This window comes from Somniosus microcephalus, chromosome 22 (assembly GCF_052327205.1).
Source record: "Somniosus microcephalus isolate GS21.2 chromosome 22, FLI_Smic_1.0, whole genome shotgun sequence".
In the NCBI taxonomy this organism is placed as follows: Eukaryota; Metazoa; Chordata; class Chondrichthyes; order Squaliformes; family Somniosidae; genus Somniosus; species Somniosus microcephalus.
This window is the reverse complement of record NC_141008.1, coordinates 1,680,751-1,702,353: the sequence shown is the minus strand read 5'-3', so window position 1 is coordinate 1,702,353 and position 21,603 is coordinate 1,680,751. Positions and strand designations below refer to the sequence as shown.

Sequence of the window (21,603 nt, the reverse complement as noted above, 5' to 3'; positions counted from 1 at the left end):
CGCGCGCGCAGCAGGAGCAGCTGAGACGCGGCGTCTCTCTCTCTGGCTCGGCCGGGGGGCGGGGCTTGGTCAGCGTCACGGTTACCCTGGCAACCGGGCCCTCCGGCCGTCTCGCACAACCGCAATGTTGAAGCCAGCTCGGGAGGCCGGTGCTCGGAAGATCGCGCCTCCGGAGTTCGGTGCTTGGTTGGCGGGGGGGGGGGCGAGCCTCGGGGGTGGGTGGGTGGTGGGCGAGCCTCGGGGGTGGGGGTGGGTGGTGGGCGAGCCTCGGGGGTGGGGGTGGGTGGTGGGCGAGCCTCGGGGGTGGGGGTGCGAGTCTCGGGGGGGCCAACCTCTGGGGTTCGGGGGGTGGGGATCAGGGGGCTCGGGAGTTTGGGGGGACGGGGATCAGGGGGCTCGTGGACTCTCCCCCTTCTCCTCCTCCCCCCTCCTCCCCTCTCTCCCCCGCCCCTTCTTCCCCCCCTCCTCCTCCCCTCCCTCCCTCCCCCCCCGCCCTGCCCCCCTCCCCTCCCCTCCCTCTCTTCCCCCCAGTCGCTCTCTCTCTTCCCCCAGTCGCTCTCTCTCTTCCCCCCAGTCGCTCTCTCTCTTCCCCCCAGTCGCTCTCTCTCTCTCTTCCAACAACAACATGCCCTCGAAAAAGCCTCGGCACCGCCAGGCACTTCAGCTAGTGTTTCTATAAATGGGTGGGTAGAGCCCATGATAGGGGAGCGTGTACATGGGCTGTGGGAGGAGATTAAATGGGTGGGTAGAGTCCATGATAGGGGAGACTGTGGTCTGTGGGAGGATATTAAATGTGTGGGTAGAGTCCGTGATAGGGGAGAGTGTCCATGGGGTGTGGGAGCAGATTAAATGGGTGGGTAGAGTCCATGATAGGGGAGAGTGTACCTGGGCTGTGGGAGGAGATTAAATGGGTGGGTAGAGTCTGTAATAGGGGAGAGTGTACCTGGGCTGTGGGAGGCGATTAAATGGATGGGTAGAGTCCATGATAGGGAGAGTGTACATGGGCTGTGGGAGGAGATTAAATGGATGGGTAGAGTCCATGATAGGGAGAGTGTACATGGGCTATGGGAGGAGATTAAATGGGTGGGTGGAGTCCATGATAGGGGAGAGTGTACCTGGGCTGTGGGAGGAGATTAAATGGGTGGGTGGAGTCCATGATAGGGGAGAGTGTACATGGGCTGTGGGAGGAGATTATATGGGTGGGTAGAGCCCATGATAGGGAGAGTGTACCTGGGCTGTGGGAGGAGATTAAATGGGTGGGTAGAGTCCATGATAGGGAGAGTGTACATGGGCTATGGGAGGAGATTAAGTGGGTGGGTAGAGCCCATGATAGGGAGAGTGTACCTGTGCTGTGGGAGGAGATTAAATGGGTGGGTAGAGTCCATGATAGGGAGAGTGTACATGGGCTATGGGAGGAGATTAAGTGGGTGGGTAGAATCTGTGATAGGGGAGAGTGTACCTGGGCTGTGGGAGGAGATTATATGGGTGGATAGAGCCCATGATAGTGTAGAGTGTACATGGACTCTGGGAGGAGATTAAATGGGTGGGTAGAGTCCATGATAGGGGAGAGTGTCCACGGGCTGTGGGAGGAGATTAAATGGGTGGGTGGAGTCCATGATAGGGGAGAGTGTACCTGGGCTGTGGGAGGAGATTAAATGGGTGGATAGAGCCCATGATAGTGTAGAGTGTACATGGACTCTGGGAGGAGATTAAATGGGTGGGTAGAGTCCATGATAGGGGAGAGTGTACATGGGCTGTGGGAGGAGATTAAATGGGTGGGTAGATGCCAGAAGCAAGTCTCTAAAACCAACCCAAAATGTTGCCAGGAAAATCAGATACAGAGAGCTTCTTACACTCGAGATCCAACTAGTTTCTCGACACATGTTGGCAGTGTACAAAGCTCTGCTGATGGAACGCAGCCTCTGAAAATGAGGCTGTGTGCCTAAATGCAGGAATGTTTTTCTCCTCCAAGGAGTGGTACAGTCTTTCCAGGGGATCCCTCCTCTAAGTTAATCCTTTTTCTGCTCTTCTTGTTTTTGTGTTCCCTCTCAGATAAACATGAATTAATAACACAATCGATACCATCAATGAGAGACTCAACCGCTCCAACCATATATTTCAGAATAAACAAAGAATGCAAAACTTCAAATGCAGACTTTCACTTGTCATCACGGGACACGGGCATGATGCTGAAAGTGCCAAGACCATGCTGGGCACAGAGTCGGAAGCTAGATACAAAGAGAGTGGAGAGAGGATGGGCAAAGAGGAGAAAGGGAAATTTGTCAGAGGACCTGGCACAGGGAGAAAAGGAAATCCAAATTCTGTTCTTTCAGGCACTGGTCAATAAACAACCCAAATATCACACAAGTATCAAACGTAAAAAATTGGAAAAGAAGGTTGAAGAGGTGTTTCCTTTCACAGTTAATTTTAATGAAGACATTTCACTGGATAAATTCAAACAGAAATGTTCATAAGCTGGAAGAGTAGATTCTGAAGACAGTGTAAAATCTGCGGGGCGGGGGGGGGGAGGTGGTGAAGAGCACCACAGCACAATTAATATGCGCTGCACGTTTTTTGTGATTTGATGGATTCTCCTATTTTGTCCCCTGTTGTCACTGGGTCACGGACGGGGCTATGGACGCAGGCATTCTCCTGGGACCAAGGTAATTACGCTCTGCCCTATTTTATTGTGTCCTTAGGTAGAGATGTCCGGCCTCCACCCGTGGCCTGATTCTTTCCTAGAGCCTTACTGCATAGTGGGAAACAAAGGGAGGGGAAAATCAAGCCTGTTCCCCTCCACTCCATGGCACCCATGTATTGATGCATTGTATTGGCTCCACCCTGCAAATAAATACTGCTTAAGGGAACAGTTCAGAATGGCAGCTAAAAACACACCAGAAATATTTATCGATACTACTTCATAATCTAGCATAGAAGGAAAATCAACATAGATGCACAAGACTGATTGATGACCAGTGCATCAGCGAAGTACATCATCTCGCCAGTATCCATCCACCTCCTTGAGATATAGTGCAGTGTCATGAGCAGTTTGTCCTGACAGAGGTGGGAGATTCAGGCTAGCTGAGCTGCTTAGGTCTAACGTCATTCCCCATTGATGGTCTCCTTCTCCGTCAAGTCCCAGCTATCACTCAAATGGTTCACAATCTCCCAACTTCCCGAAGAATCCATTTGATGCCTTCGAGAAACCCGACAAGAGACTCTGCATCAGTATCATGTGCCTAATCAAATAAATAACCGGAAATGGAGGGAGCTGTTAGTTCACACACACTGACGACAAAGGTACACTCATCTAACCTGTTGACAATCTGCATTATTTGGAGCTTGCCGGTGATAACTAGCTTTCTCCCCAGGTAACAGGTGCAGCAGGCGGTTAAGAAGGCAAATGGTATGTTGGCCTTCATAGCAAGAAGGTTCGAGTACAGGAACAAGGATATCTTGCTGCAGTTGTACAGGGCCTTGGTGAGACCACATCTTGAGGATTGTGTGCAGTTTTGGTCGCCTTATCTGAGGAAGGATGTTCTTGCCATGGAGGGAGTTCAGCGAAGATTCACCAGGCTGATACCTGGGATGGCAGGAATGACGCATGAGGAGAGATTAGGTCGATTGGGCTTATACTCGCTGGAGTTTAGAAGAATGAGAGGGGATCTCATTGAAACTTATAAAATTCTGACAGGACTGGACAGACTAGATGCAGGAAGGATGTTCCCGAAGGCTGGGGAGTCCAAAAGGGAGGAATCACTGTAATACAGAGAAATGATATTGGGTCAAAAGATCAGGATAATGAAACAGTTTGGGTGGAGGTAAGGAATAATAAGGGGAAAAAAACACTAGTGCGCGTAGTCTATAGGCCTCCGAAGAGTGGCAACTCTGTTGGACGGAGTATCAATCAGGAAATAGTTGAGGCTTGTAATAAGGGAACATCTATAATTATGGGGGATTTTAACTATCATATTAATTGGACAAATCAAATTGGGCAGGGCTGCCTTGAGGATGAGTTAATTGAGTGTATTAGGGATGGATTTCTTGAGCAGTATGTAACTGAACCGACCAGGGGGCAAGCAACCTTAGATCTGGTCCTGTGTAACGAGACAGGATTAATTAAAAATGTCCTAGTAAAGGATCCCCTTGGACATAACATGGTTGAATTCCATATTCAATTCGAGGGTGAGAAGGTTGGATCTCAAACAAGCGTGCTAAGCTTGAATAAAGGAGACTATGAAGGTATGAGAGCGGAATTGAGTAGAGTGGATTGGGAAAATAGATTAAAGGGTAAGACGATACATGATCAGTGGTGTACATTTAAGGAGTTATTTTACAACTTTCAAAAAAAATATATTCCACTGAGAAGAAAAGGGTGTAAAAGAAAAGACAGCCATCTGTGGCTAAGTAAAGAAATTAAGGATAGTATTCGACTAAAAACAAGGGCATATAAGGTAGCCAAATCTAGTGGGAGGATAGAGGATTGGGAAAACTTTAAAAGAGAGCAAAAAATGACAAAAAGATTAAGAAAGGGAAGATAGATTATGAAAGTAAATTAGCAAAAAATATAAAAACAGATAGTAAGAGTTTTTATAGTTATATAAAAAGAAAAAGGGTGGCTAAAGTAAATGTTGGTCCCTTAGAGGATGAGACCGGGAAATTAATGGTGGGAAATATGGAGATGGCAAAAACACTGAATGAATATTTTATATCACTCTTTACAGTAGAAGACACTAAGAATATCCCAACACTGGACAAACAGGGGGCTAAAGGGGGGGAGGAGCTAAACACGATCAAAATCACTAAGGAAGTGGTACTCGGTAAAATAATGGGACTCAAGCCGGATAAATCACCTGGACCTGATTGCTTACATCCTAGGGTCTTGAGGGAAGTGGCGGTAGGGATTGTGGATGCATTGGTAATAATTTTCCAAAACTCCCTGGACTCGGCAAAGCTCCCGGCAGACTGGAAAACTGCTAATGTAACACCCTTATTTAAAAAAGGCAGTAGACAGAAGGCTGGAAACTATAGACCGGTTAGCCTAACATCTGTGGTAGGTAAAATTTTGGAGTCCATTATTAAGGAGACAGTAACAGGACATTTGGATAATCATAATTTAATAAGACAAAGTCAGCATGGTTTTATGAAGGGGAAGTCATGTTTGACAAATTTGCTGGAGTTCTTTGAGGAAGTAACATATAGGGTGGATAAAGGGGAACCAGTGGACGTAGTGTATTTAGACTTCCAAAAGGCATTTGATAAGGTGCCACACAAAAGATTATTGCTTAAGATAAAAAATCACGGGATTGGGGGTAATATTCTGGCATGGATAGAGGATTGGCTATCTAACAGAAGGCAGAGAGTTGGGATAAATGGTTCATTCTCAGACTGGCAATCAGTAACTAGTGGTGTTCCGCAGGGGTCAGTGCTGGGTCCCCAACTCTTTACAATCTATATTAACGATTTGGAGGAGGGGACCGAGTGTAACATATCAAAGTTTGCAGATGATACTAAGATGGGAGGGAAAGTAGTGAGTGAGGAGGACATAAAAAACCTGCAAGGGGACATAGACAGGCTAAGTAAGTGGGCAGAGATTTGGCAGATGGAATACAATACTGGAAAGTGTGAGGTTATGCACTTTGGCAGGAAAAATCATAGAGCAAGTTATTATCTTAATGGCAAGAAACTGGAAAGTACTGCAGTACAAAGGGATCTGGGGGTCCTGGTGCACGAAACTCAAAAAGTTAGTATGCAGGTGCAGCAGGTGATCAAGAAGGCCAATGGAATGTTGGCTTTTATTGCTAGGGGGATAGAATATAAAAACAGCGAGGTATTGCTGCAGTTGTACAAGGTATTGGTGAGACCGCACCTGGAATACTGCATACAGTTTTGGTGTCCATACTTAAGAAAAGACATACTTGCTCTCGAGGCAGGACAAAGAAGGTTCACTCGGTTAATCCCGGGGATGAGGGGGTGGACATATGAGGAGAGGTTGAGTAGATTGGGACTCTACTCATTGGAGTTCAGAAGAATGAGAGGCGATCTTATTGAAACATATAAGATTGTGAAGGGGCTTGATCGGGTGGATGCGGTGAGGATGTTTCCAATGATGGGTGAAACTAGAACTGGGGGCATAATCTTAGAATAAGGGGCTGCTCTTTCATAACTGAGATGAGGAGAAACATCTTCACTCACAGGGTAGTAGGTCTGTGGAATTTGCTGCCCCAGAAAGCTGTGGAAGCTACATCATTAAATAAATTTAAAACAGAAATAGACAGTTTCGTAGAAGTAAAGGGAATTAGGGGTTACAGGGAGCGGGCAGGAATTTGGACATGAGTCTAGGTTCGGAATGGTCATGGCCCTGTGGGTGGCGGGGCGGGCCAGGGGCCGTGTAGCCTGGTTCTGCTCCTACTTCTTGTGTTCTAATTCTGTGTTAGTCCTTCAAGAGTAAATTGGGCCTGTTCCTGACTTGGGTGGAGATCACCTTTTACAGAAGGTAAGTACTGCAGGAAATACAGGGACAGAGTGATCTCCTGGACGAGTTTCAATCGCCTAGATGGGTCGGAGAGGAATTTCCCAGATTTTTTCTCCCAAATTGGCCACTGGTTTTTTTTAATCTGGTTTTTCGCCTCTCCCGGGAGATCACATGGGTTCGGGTGGGATGGAGAGTGGAAGTAGATTTGAGGTTAGGATCAGATCAGCCATGATCTTATTGAATGGCGGAGCAGGCTCGAGGGGCCGACTGGCCTACTCCTGCTCCTATTTCTTATGTTCTGTTACTGGGGACATGGTTATACAGGTCGGGAGTCCTGTTACTGGGGACATGGTTATAGGGGACGGGAGTCCTGTTACTGGGGACATGGTTATAGAGGACGGGAGTCCTGTTACTGGGGACATGGTTATAGAGGACGGGAGTCCTGTTACTGGGGACATGGTTATAGAGGACGGGAGTTCTGTTACTAGGGACATGGTTATAGAGGACGGATGTCCTGTTACTGGGGACATGTTTATAGAGGACGGGAGTCCTGTTTCTAGGGACATGGTTATAGAGGACAGGAGTCCTGTTATTTGGGACATGGTTATAGAGGAGGAGTGAACAGCCATTTAAAGTCAAGATTTAAAATCCCATCACGCCAGGGTGAATTCAGTGTCTGATAAATTGTGGGCAGGTAGCAGCAAATGCAACGAAGACCTTTGTTCAATTTGGGTTGCACCAGAATCATTCGGCTCCTTTTCTCACCAGATCCTTGATTTACACCTGACACAAGTCACAGGAGAGGTGAAAGTAGCTTCCGTCCACAGGCAGCTGTCGGACGAGTGAGCAACAAGGATCCCGAGCAGCGCTGAGAGGCCCGAGCAGCGCTGGGCTCAACAGAGGTCAAAAGGAGCAACAAAAAACGGAATTTGATGCGGACGCATCCATCAGTACACTAAATACCGCGCACAGGAAAATATCAACCAATTGTAACATCACTCCCCACTCATGAAAGACAATTAATACATGTTATATCACACTGCAAACATCACCTAGCCCGAGTCTGTACCCCTGGGTCAGTATCTACAGTCAGCCTGAGTCTGTACCCCTGGGTCAGTATCTACAGTCAGCCCCAGCCTGTATCCCTGGGTCAGTATCTACAGTCAGCCCCAGTCTGTACCCCTGGGTCAATATCTACAGTCAGCCCCAGCCTGTACCCCTGGGTCAGTATCTACAATCAGCCCCAGCCTGTACCTCTGGGTCAGTATCTACAGTCAGCCCCAGTCTGTACCCCTGGGTCAGTATCTACAGTCAGCTCCAGCCTGTACCCCTGGGTCAGTATCTACAGTCAGCCCCAGCCTGTACCCCTGGGTCAGTATCTACAATCAGCCCCAGCCTGTACCCCTGGGTCAGTATCTACAGTCAGCCCCAGTCTGTACCCCTGGGTCAGTATCTACAGTCAGCTCCAGCCTGTACACCTGGGTCAGTATCTACAGTCAGCTCCAGCCTGTACCCCTGGGTCAGTATCTACAGTCAGCCCCAGCCTGTACCCCTGGGTCAGTATCTACAATCAGCCCCAGCCTGTACCCCTGGGTCAGTATCTACAGTCAGCTCCAGTCTGTACCCCTGGGTCAATATCTACAGTCAGCTCCAGCCTGTATCCCTGGGTCAGTATCTACAGTCAGCCCCAGCCTGTACCCCTGGGTCAGTATCTACAATCAGCCCCAGCCTGTACCCCTGGGTCAGTATCTACAGTCAGCCCCAGTCTGTACCCCTGGGTCAGTATCTACAGTCAGCTCCAGCCTGTACACCTGGGTCAGTATCTACAGTCAGCTCCAGTCTGTACCCCTGGGTCAGTATCTACAGTCAGCCCCAGCCTGTACCCCTGGGTCAGTATCTACAGTCAGCCCCAGTCCGTACCCCTGGGTCAGTATCTACAGTCAGCCCCAGCCTGTACCCCTGGGTCAGTATCTACAGTCAGCCCCAGTCTGTAACCCTGGGTCCGTATCTACAGTCAGCCCCAGTCTGTACCCCTGGGTCAGTATCTACAGTCAGCTCCAGCCTGTACCCCTGGGTCAGTATCTACAGTCAGCCCCAGTCTGTACCACTGGGTCAGTATCTACAGTCAGCTCCAGCCTGTACCCCTGGGTCAGTATCTACAGTCAGCCCCAGTCTGTACCCCTGGGTCAGTATCTACAGTCAGCCCCAGTCTGTACCCCTGGGTCAATATCTACAGTCAGCCCCAGTCTGTACCCCTGGGTCAGTATCTACAGTCAGCCCGAGTCTGTACCCCTGGGTCAGTAGCTACAGTCAGCCCCAGTCTGTACCCCTGGGTCAGTATCTACAGTCAGCTCCAGCCTGTACCCCTGGGTCAGTATCTACAGTCAGCACCAGTCTGTACCCCTGGGTCAGTATCTACAGTCAGCCCCAGCCTGTACCCCTGGGTCAGTATCTACAGTCAGCACCAGTCTGTACCCCTGGGTCAGTATCTACAGTCAGCCCCAGTCTGTACCCCTGGGTCAATATCTACAGTCAGCCCCAGCCTGTACCCCTGGGTCAGTATCTACAGTCAGCCCCAGTCTGTACCCCTGGGTCAGTATCGACAGTCAGCCCCAGTCTGTACCCCTGGGTCAGTATCTACAGTCAGCACCAGCCTGTACCCCTGGGTCAGTATCTACAGTCAGCCCCAGCCTGCACCCCTGGGTCAGTATCTACAGTCATCCCCAGTCTGTACCCCTGGGTCAGTATCTACAGTCAGCACCAGCCTGTACCCCTGGGTCAGTATCTACAGTCAGCCCCAGTCTGTACCCCTGGGTCAATATCTACAGTCAGCCCCAGTCTGTACCCCTGGGTCAATATCTACAGTCAGCCCCAGTCTGTACCCCTGGGTCAGTATCTACAGTCAGCTCCAGTCTGTACCCCTGGGTCAGTATCTACAGTCAGCCCCAGTCTGTACCCCTGGGTCAGTATCTACAGTCAGCCCCAGTCTGTACCCCTGGGTCAGTATCTACAGTCAGCCCCAGCCTGTACCCCTGGGTCAGTATCTACAGTCAGCCCCAGCCTGTACCCCTGGGTCAGAATCTACAGTCAGCCCCAGCCTGTACCCTTGGGTCAGTATCTACAGTCAGCTCCAGCCTGTACCCCTGGGTCAGTATCTACAGTCAGCCCCAGCCTGTACCCCTGGGTCAGTATCTACAGTCAGCCCCAGTCTGTACCCCTGGGTCAGTATCTACAGTCAGCACCAGCCTGTACCCCTGGGTCAGTATCTACAGTCAGCCCCAGCCTGTACCCCTGGGTCAGTATCTACAGTCAGCCCCAGCCTGTACCCCTGGGTCAGTATCTAAAGTCAGCCCCAGTCTGTACCCCTGGGTCAGTATCTACAGTCAGCACCAGTCTGTACCCCTGGGTCAGTATCTACAGTCAGCCCCAGCCTGTACCCCTGGGTCAGTATCTACAGTCAGCCCCAGTCTGTACCCCTGGGTCAATATCTACAGTCAGCCCCAGTCTGTACCCCTGGGTCAATATCTACAGTCAGCCCCAGCCTGTACCCCTGGGTCAGTATCTACAGTCAGCCCGAGTCTGTACCCCTGGGTCAGTATCTACAGTCAGCCCCAGTCGGTACTCCTGGGTCAGTATCTACAGTCAGCACCAGTCTGTACCCCTGGGTCAGTATCTACAGTCAGCCCCAGTCTGTACCCCTGGGTCAATATCTACAGTCTGCCCCAGTCTGTACCCCTGGGTCAGTATCTACAGTCAGCCCCAGCCTGTACCCCTGGGTCAGTATCTACAGTCAGCCCCAGTCTGTACCCCTGGGTCAGTAACTACAGTCAGCCCCAGTCTGTACCCCTGGGTCAGTATCTACAGTCAGCCCCAGTCTGTACCCCTGGGTCAGTATCTACAGTTAGCCCCAGTCTGTACCCCTGGGTCAGTATCTACAGTCAGCCCCAGTCTGTACCCCTGGGTCAGTATCTACAGTCAGCCCCAGCCTGTACCCCTGGGTCAGTATCTACAGTCAGCCCCAGTCTGTACCCCTGCGTCAGTATCTACAGTCAGCTCCAGCCTGTACCCCTGGGTCAGTATCGACAGTCAGCTCCAGCCTGTACCCCTGGGTCAGTATCTACAGTCAGCCCCAGCCTGTACCCTTCGGTCAGTATCTACAGTCAGCCCCAGCCTGTACCCCTGGGTCAATATCTACAGTCAGCCCCAGTCTGTAACCCTGGGTCTGTATCTACAGTCAGCCCTTGCCTGTACCCCGGGTCAGTATCTACAATCAGCCCCAGTCTGTAGCCCTGGGTCAGTATCTACAGTCAGCCCCAGTCTGTACCCCTGTGTCAGTATCTACAGTCAGCTCCAGTCTGTACCCCTGGGTCAGTATCTACAGTCAGCACCAGCCTGTACCCCTGCGTCAGTATCTACAGTCAGCTCCAGCCTGTACCCCTGGGTCAGTATCTACAGTCAGCCCCAGTCTGTACCCTTGGGTCAGTATCTACAGTCAGCCCCAGTCTGTACCCCTGGGTCAATATCTACAGTCAGCCCGAGTCCGTACCCCTGCGTCAGTATCTACAGTGAGCCCCAGTCTGTACCCCTGGGTCAGTATCTACAGTCAGCTCCAGCCTGTACCCCTGGGTCAGTATCTACAGTCAGCCCCAGCCTGTACCCCTGTGTCAGTATCTACAGTCAGCCCCAGCCTGTACCCCTGGGTCAAAATCTACAGTCAGAACAAGTATTTCTGATTTCAACATTGAGGCTCACTGTTTCCCCCTCAAACAAAACGTGACTCTCATCAATACCCTACTGTCACTCGAACCTACACTCTGCCTCGCCCACCGCCGTCCCCGCCCAACACCCGCCTCACACCCACAATCGGCCTCACCCTCAATCAGTCGCTCTGAATCGGGCAGCTTCTTGAACAGTTTGTGAAAGTCTTCGTTCCGCTGTTTGTATGTGGGGCTCAACACCTGGAAGAAAGATACAATTTCTCCAGAGGAATATCTGGATCAAACACCGCTCTTCCTATCCAATCAACCTTATTACAAATACGTACACAGCTGTCAAGTCACTGAAAATGCAGGCTCTAAAATGGTTTCCATGCATCTTGCAATATGAAGGAGACACACAGTTCAATCCTTCTCCTTTTTGGAAAACTAATGGAATATGTAACAGAAATCAAAGCAAACCTCAGACTTAGCATGACTGAGCGACGTTAATTTAAGCAGGATGGCAATTAAAAGAAATGAACATCCAACTGGAGTCACGAGAAGCGCGATCACAGCACATTAACTGCAGTGACCATCTCTCAGCCCATCGGCCAGTTAACGCACAAGATCCCACAAACAATATTCTGTTTTAGCGATGTTGATTGAGGGATAAATATTGGCCCCAGGACAACTGGACAACATCCTGCGCTTCTTCGAAATAGTGGCTGCGGGAACTTTTGCATCCACCTGAAATGGCAGGCGGGGCCCTCGTGTTAACGTCTCATCCGAAAGACTGCAACTCCGACAGTGCAGCACTCCCTCAGTGCAGCCCCTCCGACAGTGCGGCGCTCCCTCAGTACTGCGCTCCCTCAGTACTGCCCCTCCAACAGTGCGGCGCTCCCTCAGTACTGCCCCTCCGACAGTGCGTCGCTCCCTCAGTACTGCGCTCCCTCAGTACTGCCCCTCCGACAGTGCGGCACTCCCTCAGTACTGCCCCCCCTCAGTACTGCCCCTCCGACAGTGCGGCACTCCCTCAGTACTGCCCCTCCGACTGTGCGGCGCTCCCCCAGTACTGCCCCTCCAACAGTGCGGCTCTCCCTCAGTACTGCCCCTCCGACAGTGTGGCACTCCCTCAGTACTGAGCCTCCAACAGTGCGGCGCTCCCTCAGTACTGACCCTCCAACAGTGTGGCACTCCCTCAGTACCGCCCCTCCGACAGTGCGGCACTCCCTCAGTGCTGCCCCTCCGACAGTGCAGCGCTCCCTCAGTACTGCCCCTCCGACAGTGCAGTGCTCCCTCAGTACTGCCCCTCCGACAGTGCGCTGCTCCCTCAGTACTGCCCCTCCGACATTGCAGCGCTCCCTCAGTACTGCCCCTCCGACAGTGCGGTGCTCCCTCAGTATTACCCCTCCGACAGTGCGGCACTCCCTCAGTACTGACCCTCCGACAGTGTGGCACTCCCTCAGTACCGCCACTCCGACAGTGCGGCACTCCCTCAGTGCTGCCCCTCCATCAGTGCGGCGCTCCCTCAGTACTGCCCCTCCGACAGTGCGGTGCTCCCTCAATACTGCCCCTCCGACAGTGCAGCGCTCCCTCAGTGCTGCCCCTCCGACAGTGCGGTGCTCCCTCAGTGCTGCCCCTCCGACAGTGCGGTGCTCCCTCAGTACTGCCCCTCCGACAGTGCAGCGCTCCCTCAGTACTACCCCTCCGACAGTGCGGCGCTCCCTCAGTACTGCCCCTCCGACAGTGCGGTCCTCCCTCAGTACTGCCCCTCCGACAGTGCGGCGCTCCCTCAGTACTACCCCTCCGACAGTGCGGTCCTCCCTCAGTACTGCACTTATTTACTCATCAATAAGTGATTAGCTGGGATCTACTCTTCTCTAATCAGATCTATATAAGGAAAGTGGAATGGTGCCTGGGCGTAGAGCCCAGCACACACCTATCGGGCCTGGGATTGTATCCAGTCTAGACCAAGAAAATTGCCCCTATTTATTTGGTATCCAGGAATCCCAAGGGAAATGAGATCCAGAGATTTCAGTTTGGCTCTTTTTAGGCAAAAGTTCGAAGGCTCTGCCATTTCCTTTGGCAAGGCCCTCCTTGACTTGGGCTCTGCTGCTCTTCCTTCTGGCCAGTGCCAGCTTTAGATTTCACCCTCTGACCCATCGGACAATCTCAGCTCAGGGGCTCCCCGGTTCTCTAGATTCCATGCAGATGACGTGATGGATTCTCTCAAATGTGAGACACATTGATGAGAACATATGTTCAGAAAGGACAAGAAAGAGATACTGGCGTGTCTTGCAGCAGCATTAGTTAATCCCACCGTGACACACAATTCCACAGCAATGGTTCTCGAACTGTAATTTAACAATAGCACAAACCAACGCAAGGCAACACAGACATAAAACACAGAATTAAAAATCAAGAATTGCACTTTATACTCACGTTGTACCAGCTCTGCATTTTCTGGAAGATAAAAGAAAAGAAAATATAAATCTGTGATTGATAAGTGTTTAAGGAAGAGGGGAAAGGTTTGGATTACAGAGCAAATAGCAGGAGCGGGGAAAAGATGGGATTATAGATCAAATAGCAGGAGAGGGGAAAGGATTGGAGTCAAAAGCACGTAAATGGTAAAAAAAGTGAACAACTTCCTCACAAACATTATTGAACACAATGTGAGAAATGGCGCAGATGTGTCACACACCATCCTGTCTATATATCGCCATTCCTTTATCGTCGCTGGGTCGAAATCCTGGAACTCCCTCCCTAACAGCACTGTGGGAGCACCTTCACCACACGGACTGCAGCGGTTCAAGGCGGCGGCTCACCGCCACCTTCTCAAGGGGCAATTAGGGATGGGCAATAAATGCCGGCCTTGCCAGCGACACCTGCAACCCGGGTGTTAGATCAAGGTAATTTCAGTGGACCACACTGATCTGAGGTCAACACACCAAAATTAAAGTTTGCAAGTCCGGTGGTAATAAAGGGGGCGGGTACATCTGCTGCGGTATAAAGCCAGCCATTTTGAACATCCTTGTTAGTTGGATAAAGGAAGTCAAACAGTGTAAATCAAGTGATGCAATAAATCGACTATTTAAAACTTACCACCGGACTCGCAAACTTTAATTTTAGTGTGTTGACCTCAGATCAGTGTGGTCCACTGAAATTACCTTGATCTAACACCGGGAATTAATAAAAAATATCTGATTTACATAAGAAATATGAGCACAAGTCAGACATACAGCCCCTCGAGCCTGCTCCGCCATTCAATGAGATCACGGCTGATCATCGACCTCAACTCCACTTGGCCGCCCAATCCCCATATCCCTCGATTCCCCGAGAGTCCAACAATCTCTCGATCTCAGCCTTGAATATACTCAACGACTCAGCCTCCACAGCCCTCTGGGGCAGAGAATTCCAAAGATTCACCAAAGTCAAGAAATTTCTCAGCTCAGTCCTAAATAGCCGACCTCTTATCCCGAGACGATGACCCCTACTTCTAGACTGTCCAGCCAGGGGAAACAGCCTCTCATCATCTACCCTGTCAAGCCGTATAATAATTTTATATGTTTCAATGAGATCACCTTTCATTCTTCTAAACTCCAGAGAGTATCGGTCCAATCTACTCAATCTCTCCTCATAGGACAGTCCTCTCATCCCAGGAATCAGTCTAGTAGCCTCTTACTGTGTGTCCTGGATATACTTAGTACTTGTTAAGGTGCCTTCTACCTCTGCTAGGTAAAGATTACAACGAGAGAGGACAAAGAGAATCTTCTTCTGACTAATCAACAAGAATTTAAGAGATGCTGAGAGAATCTGCCGAGAGATGTGCCAAGCACCTTCTATAGCTGGTATTCCTTTTGGACTTCTGAGGGAGCTATTATTTGCTGCAAAGGACAATGTATTCAGAGTCTGAGACAGCTTTCCTGCCCAGTGCCGAGAGTAGGTGGTAAATACGCTGGCTTCTTACCCGCGAGTTCTTGCTGTTGCACCCGGGAGTGGAGTGGCTGTACTGGTTGCCACAGGACAACCTTTCTGAGGAGCTATCTGAACCCTTCTCCAGCACACTTTCCCCGTCCGTGGCCTTCGGGCAGAGCGGCAGCCGCTTGCGTAGCGCCGGCGAGCTGGTAGGAGTGCTCCTTGCGGAGTTACTGGCAGTGCAGCTGTGGAGAGAATGGGAACAGTTAACGGAGCTGGATTGCAGGAGGCAGAGCAACACACCAATATCCAAGAACCTCAGTCTCTCTGCACTCTCTGCACTCCTGTCCCAAACGGCAGATTCTTCCCTCTCCACCAGACCCCCGCCATCAACCTCTCCCTCTCTCCCCACCCCCATCAACCTCTCCCTCTCTCCCCACCCCCATCAACCTCTCCCTCTCTCCCCCCCACCCCATCAACCTCTCCCTCTCTCCCCCCACATCAACCTCTCCCTCTCTCCCCCCCCATCAACCTCTCCCTCTCTCCCCCCCATCAACCGCTCCCTCTCTCCCCCCCACCCCCATCAACCTCTCCCTCTCTCCCCCCCACCCCCCATCAACCTCTCCCTCTCTCCCCCCCATCAACCTCTCCCTCTCCCCCCCCCACCCCCCATCAACCTCTCCCTCTCTCCCCCCCACCCCCATCAACCTCTCCCTCTCTCCCCCCCATCAACCTCTCCCTCTCTCCCCCCCACCCCCATCAACCTCTCCCTCTCTCCCCCCATCAACCTCTCCCTCTCTCCCCCCCACCCCCATCAACCTCTCCCTCTCTCCCCCCCACCCCCATCAACCTCTCCCTCCTCCCTCTCTCCCCCCCATCAACCTCTCCCTCCTCCCTCTCTCCCCCATCAACCTGTCCCTCTCTCCCCTCCCCGCCCAACAACATCTCCCTCTCCCCCCCCGCCCCCATCAACCTCTCCCTCTCTCCCCCCCATCAACCTCTCCCTCTCTCCCCCCCACCCCCATCAACCTCTCCCTCTCTCCCCCCCACCCCCATCAGCCTCTCCCTCCTCCCTCTCTCCCCCCCATCAAACTCTCCCTCCTCCCTCTCTCCCCCCCCATCAACCTCTCCCTCTCTCCCCCCATCAACCTCTCCCTCTCTCCCCTCCCCGCCCATCAACCTCTCCCTCTCCCCCCCCACCCCCATCAACCTCTCCCTCTCCCCCCCCATCAACCTCTCCCTCTCTCCCCCCCACCCCCATCAGCCTCTCCCTCTCTCCCCCCCACCCTCACCAACCTCTCCCTCTCTCCCCCCACCCCCATCAACCTCTCCCTCCTCCCTCTCTCCCCCATCAACCTCTCCCTCCTCCCTCTCTCCCCACCCCCATCAACCTCTCCCTCTCTCCCCACCCCCATCAACCTCTCCCTCTCTCCCCACCCCCATCAACCTCTCCCTCTCTCCCCACCCCCATCAACCTCTCCCTCTCTCCCCCCCGCCCCCATCAACCTCTCCCTCCTCCCTCTCTCACCCCCATCAACCTCTCCCTCTCTCCCCACCCCCATCAACCTCTCCCTCTCTCCCCACCCCCATCAACCTCTCCCTCTCTCCCCCCCGCCCCCATCAACCTCTCCCTCCTCCCTCTCTCACCCCCCCATCAACCTCTCCCTCTCTCCCCACCCCCATCAACCTATCCCTCTCTCCCCTCCCCCATCAACCTCTCCCTCTCTCCCCACCCCATCAACCTCTCCCTCTCCCCCCACCCCCATCAACCTCTCCCTCTCTCCCCCCCACAATCAACCTCTCCCTCTCTCCCCACCCCATCAACCTCTCCCTCTCTCCCCTCCCCGCCCATCAACCTCTCCCTCTCCCTCCCTCCCCCCATCAACCTCTCCCTCTCTCCCCACCGCCCATCAACCTCTCCCTCTCTCCCCACCCCATCAATCTCTCCCTCTCTCCCCCCCCGCCCATCAACCTCTCCCTCTCTCCCCACCCCATCAACCTCTCCCTCTCTACCCCCCCCCGCCCATCTACCTCTCCCTCTCCCCCCCACCCCCATCAACCTCTCCCTCTCTCCCGCCCCCATCAACCTCTCCCTCTCTCCCCCCCTGCCCATCAACCTCTCCCTCTCCCCACCCCCATCAACCTCTCCCTCTCTCCCCCCCCATCAACCTCTCCCTCTCACCCCATCAACCTCTCCCTCTCTCCCCCCATCAACCTCTCCCTCTCTCCCCCCAATCAACCTCTCCCTCTCTCCCCTCCAATCAACCTCTCCCTCTCTCCCCCCCATCAATCTCTCCCTCTCTCCCCCCACATCAACCTCTCCCTCTCCCCCCCATCAACCTCTCCCTCTCTCCCCACCCATCAACCTCTCCCTCTCTCCCCCCAACAACCTCTACCTCTCTCCCCCCCCATCAACCCCTCCCTCTCTCCCCACCCATCAACCTCTCCCTCTCTCCCCCCAACAACCTCTCCCTCTCTCCCCACCCATCAACCTCTCCCTCTCTCCCCCCCATCAACCTCTCACTCTCTCCCCCCAACAACCTCTCCCTCTCTCCCCCCCATCAACCTCTCCCTCTCCCCCCACCCATCAACCTCTCCCTCTCCCCCCACCCCATCAACCTCTCCCTCTCTCCCCCCAACAACCTCTCCCTCTCTCCCCCCAACAACCTCTCCCTCTCCCCCCGACCATCAACCTCTCCCTCTCTCCCCCCATCAACCTCTCCCTCTGTCCCCACCCAACAACCTCTCCCTCTCCCCCCCAATCAACCTCTCCCTCTCCCCCACCCCCATCAACCTCTCCCTCTACCCCCCCATCAACCTCTCCCTCCTGCCTCTCTCCCCCCCATCATCCTCTCCCTCTCCCCCCCCGATCAACCTCTCCCTCCTGCCTCTCTCCCCCCCATCAACCTCTCCCTCTCTCCCCCCCATCAACCTCTCTCTCTCCCTCTCTCCCCCCAATCAACCTCTCCCTCTCTCCCCACCCCCATCAACCTCTCCCTCTCTCCCCCCCTCATCAACCTCTCTCTCTCTCCCCCCCACCCCCATCAACCTCTCCCTCTCTCCCCCCCACCCCCATCAACCTCTCCCTCTCTCCCCCCCACACCCATCAACCTCTCCCTCTCTCCCCCCCCATTAACCTCTCCCTCTCTCCCCCCCATCAACCTCTCCCTCTCTCCCACCCACCCCCCATCAACCTCTCCCCCCCCATCAGCCTCTCCCTCTCTCCCCCCCACCCCCCATCAACCTCTCCCTCTCTCCCCCCCACCCCCATCAACCTCTCCCTCTCTCCCCCCACCCCATCAACCTCTCCCTCCTCCCTCTCTCCCCCCCCATCAACCTCTCCCTCCTCCCTCTCTTCCCCCCCATCAACCTCTCCCTCTCACCCCTCCCCGCCCATCAACCTCTCCCTCTCCCCCCCGCCCCCATCAACCTCTCCCTCTCTCCCCCCATCAACCTCTCCCTCTCTCCCCCCCACCCCCATCAACCTCTCCCTCTCTCCCCCCCACCCCCACCAACCTCTCCCGCTCTCCCCCCCACCCCCATCAACCTCTCCCTCCTCCCTCTCTCCCCCCCATCAACCTCTCCCTCTCTCCCCCCCACCCCCCATCAATCTCTCCCTCTCTCCCCACCCCCATCAACCTCTCCCTCTCTCCCCACCCCCATCAACCTCTCCCTCTCTCCCCACCCCCATCAACCTCTCCCTCTCTCCCCCCCGCCCCATCAACCTCTCCCTCCTCCCTCTCTCACCCCCCCATCAACCTCTCCCTCTCTCCCCACCCTATCAACCTCTCCCTCTCTCCCCTCCCCCATCAACCTCTCCCTCTCTCCCCACCCCCATCAACCTCTCCCTCTCTCCCCCCCACAATCAACCTCTCCCTCTCTCCCCACCCCATCAACCTCTCCCTCTCTCCCCTCCCCGCCCATCAACCTCTCCCTCTCCCTCCCTCCCCCCCATCAACCTCTCCCTCTCTTCCCCCCCCCATCAACCTCTCCCACTCTCCCCACCCACATCAACCTCTCCCTCTCTCCCCCCCCGCCCATCAACCTCTCCCTCTCCCCCCCATCAGCATCCCCCTCTCTCCCCCCCCATCAATCTCTCCCTCTCTCCCCCCACATCAACCTTTCCCTCTCTCCCCCCCGCCCATCAACCTCTCCCTCTCTCCCCACCCCATCAACCTCTCCCTCTCTCCCCCCTGCCCATCAACCTCTCCCTCTCTCCCCACCCCATCAACCTCTCCCTCTCTACACCCCCCGCCCATCTACCTCTCCCTCTCCCCCCACCCCCATCAACCTCTCCCTCTCTCCCGCCCCCATCAACCTCTCCCTCTCTCCCCCCCTGCCCATCAACATCTCCCTCTCCCCACCCCCATCAACCTCTCCCAATTCACAATTCAAATCGCTTTATTGTCATGATAAGTTACATCTTATGTTGCCAAAGCATCAAAATACATTTATGGTTTAGCACATAAACGCAGTTCTATTCATACAGTGTATAAACAGGTATATCCCTGAGTGTATAAATATACATTCGCATTGTTTATATATATTCTTTTCTTAGTTTACTGGTTGTCCCTCTGTTCATGGCAAGCTGTAACATCGTGTGCCGCCAGTGTTATACAGCTTCTCTCCTCTCCCAGTAGGAATGGGAGTTTTTGGTTGTCATTCAGATTTCTGAAATCAGGGCATATTTGTGAGAATTTTTGGTAGAAATTCTCCCTGATGCCCTGATATTTTCCGCAGGCTGTGAGGAAGTGCATCTCTGTCTCCACTACTCCCTGACTGCAGTGAGAGCATATCCTGTCTTCTCTTGGTAGCCTGGTCTGCCTGTGTCTGCCTTTTTCGATCGCTAGGCTATGTTCGCTAAGTCTGTACCTTGTCAAGGTTCTTCTCAGTTTGTTATCCTTTACCATGGTCAGGTAATCAGCTATGTTGTATTGTCTGTTTAGGGCGAAGTAGCAATTGAGTTTGCTTTGGGTTTTTGTTGTTTCTGCCCAATATGTCAGATATTTTTCCTTTTGCTTAGCGACGATTGTGTTGGGTCGAATTCTTTGTGTTACCCTGTCACTGTCCTGGGGCTGGTTATTGTTAGTATTGTTACTAGTTACTTCACTGAGTCCCAGGACTAGTTGACTGAGGGTATTCTTCTTTATGGTCAGCTCTTGGCATTTCAGGGCGTCGTAGTGATAGCATTGGGGATTGCTCATTTGTAGGTGATTCCAAAATTTGGTGGCTCTTTTTTGGATAGTGATTATTAATGGATATTGGCCTAGTTCCGCCCTGCATGCATTGAATACTGTTTTCCTTTGAGTCCGGAGGATACTTTTACAGAATTCTCTCCCCCCCATCAACCTCTCCCTCTCCCCCCCATCAACCTCTCCCGCTCTCCCCCCCATCAACCTCTCCCTCTCTCCCCCCCAATCAACCTCTCCCTCTCTCCCCTCCAAACAACCTCTCCCTCTCTCCCCCCCATCAATCTCTCCCTCTCTCCCCCCACATCAACCTCTCCATCTCCCCCTGCCCCCATCAACCTCTCCCTCTCTCCCCCCCCATCAACCTCTCCCTCTCCCCCCCCATCAACCTCTCCCTCTCTCCCCACCCATCAACCTCTCCCTCTCTCCCCCCAACAACCTCTCCCTCTCTCCCCCATCAACCTCTCCCTCTCTCCCCACCCATCAACCTCTCCCTCTCTCCCCCCAACAACCTCTCCCTCTCTCCCCACCCATCAACCTCTCCCTCTCTCCCCCCCCATCAAACTCTCCCTCTCTCCCCCCAACAACCTCTCCCTCTCCCCCCCATCAACCTCTCCCTCTCTCCCCCCAACAACCTCTCCCTCTCTCCCCCCAACAACCTCTCCCTCTCTCCCCCACCATCAACCTCTCCCTCTCCCCCCATCAACCTCTCCCTCTCCCCCCCACCAACCTCTCCCTCTCCCCCCCACCATCAACCTCTCCCTCTCTCCCCCCATCAACCTCTCCCTCTCTCCCCACCCAACAACCTCTCCCTCTCCCCCCCAATCAACCTCTCCCTCTCCCCCACCCCCATCAACCTCTCCCTCTCCCCCCCATCAACCTCTCCCTCCTGCCTCTCTCCCCCCCCATCAACCTCTCCCTCTCTCCCCCCATCAACCTCTCTCTCGCCCCCTCTCCCCCCCAATCAACCTCTCCCTCTCTCCCCCTCAACCTCTCCCTCTCTCCCCCCATCAACCTCTCCCTCTCCCCCCGCCCCCATCAACCTCTCCCTCTCCCCCCCATCAACCTCTCCCTCTCTCCCCCCATCAACCTCTCCCTCTCCCCCCATCAACCTCTCCCTCTCCCCCCCATCAACCTCTCCCTCTCTGCCCCCCATCAACCTCTCCCTCTCTCCCCCCAACAACCTCTCCCTCTCTCCCCCCCATCAACCTCTCCCTCTCCCCACCCCCATCAACCTCTCCCAATTCACAATTCAAATCGCTTTATTGTCATGATAAGTTACATCTTATGTTGCCAAAGCATCAAAATACATTTATGGTTTAGCACA

General features: G+C 53.6%; 1 protein-coding gene across 1 annotated transcript; it reads right to left on the bottom strand.

Annotated features, from left to right (window-relative positions):
* Positions 1–2,933: 2,933 nt before the first annotated feature.
* On the bottom strand, positions 2,934–15,505 carry LOC147101976 (protein Aster-B-like). The gene is made up of 4 exons (XM_085965086.1): positions 15,140–15,505; positions 13,615–13,635; positions 11,349–11,433; positions 2,934–3,239 (listed from the first exon to the last, which is right to left on the bottom strand). Exons 1-4 carry the CDS (start codon positions 15,503–15,505, stop codon positions 3,232–3,234), a joined length of 480 nt encoding a protein of 159 aa, XP_085821212.1. The 3' UTR covers positions 2,934–3,231.
* Positions 15,506–21,603: the final 6,098 nt, after the last annotated feature.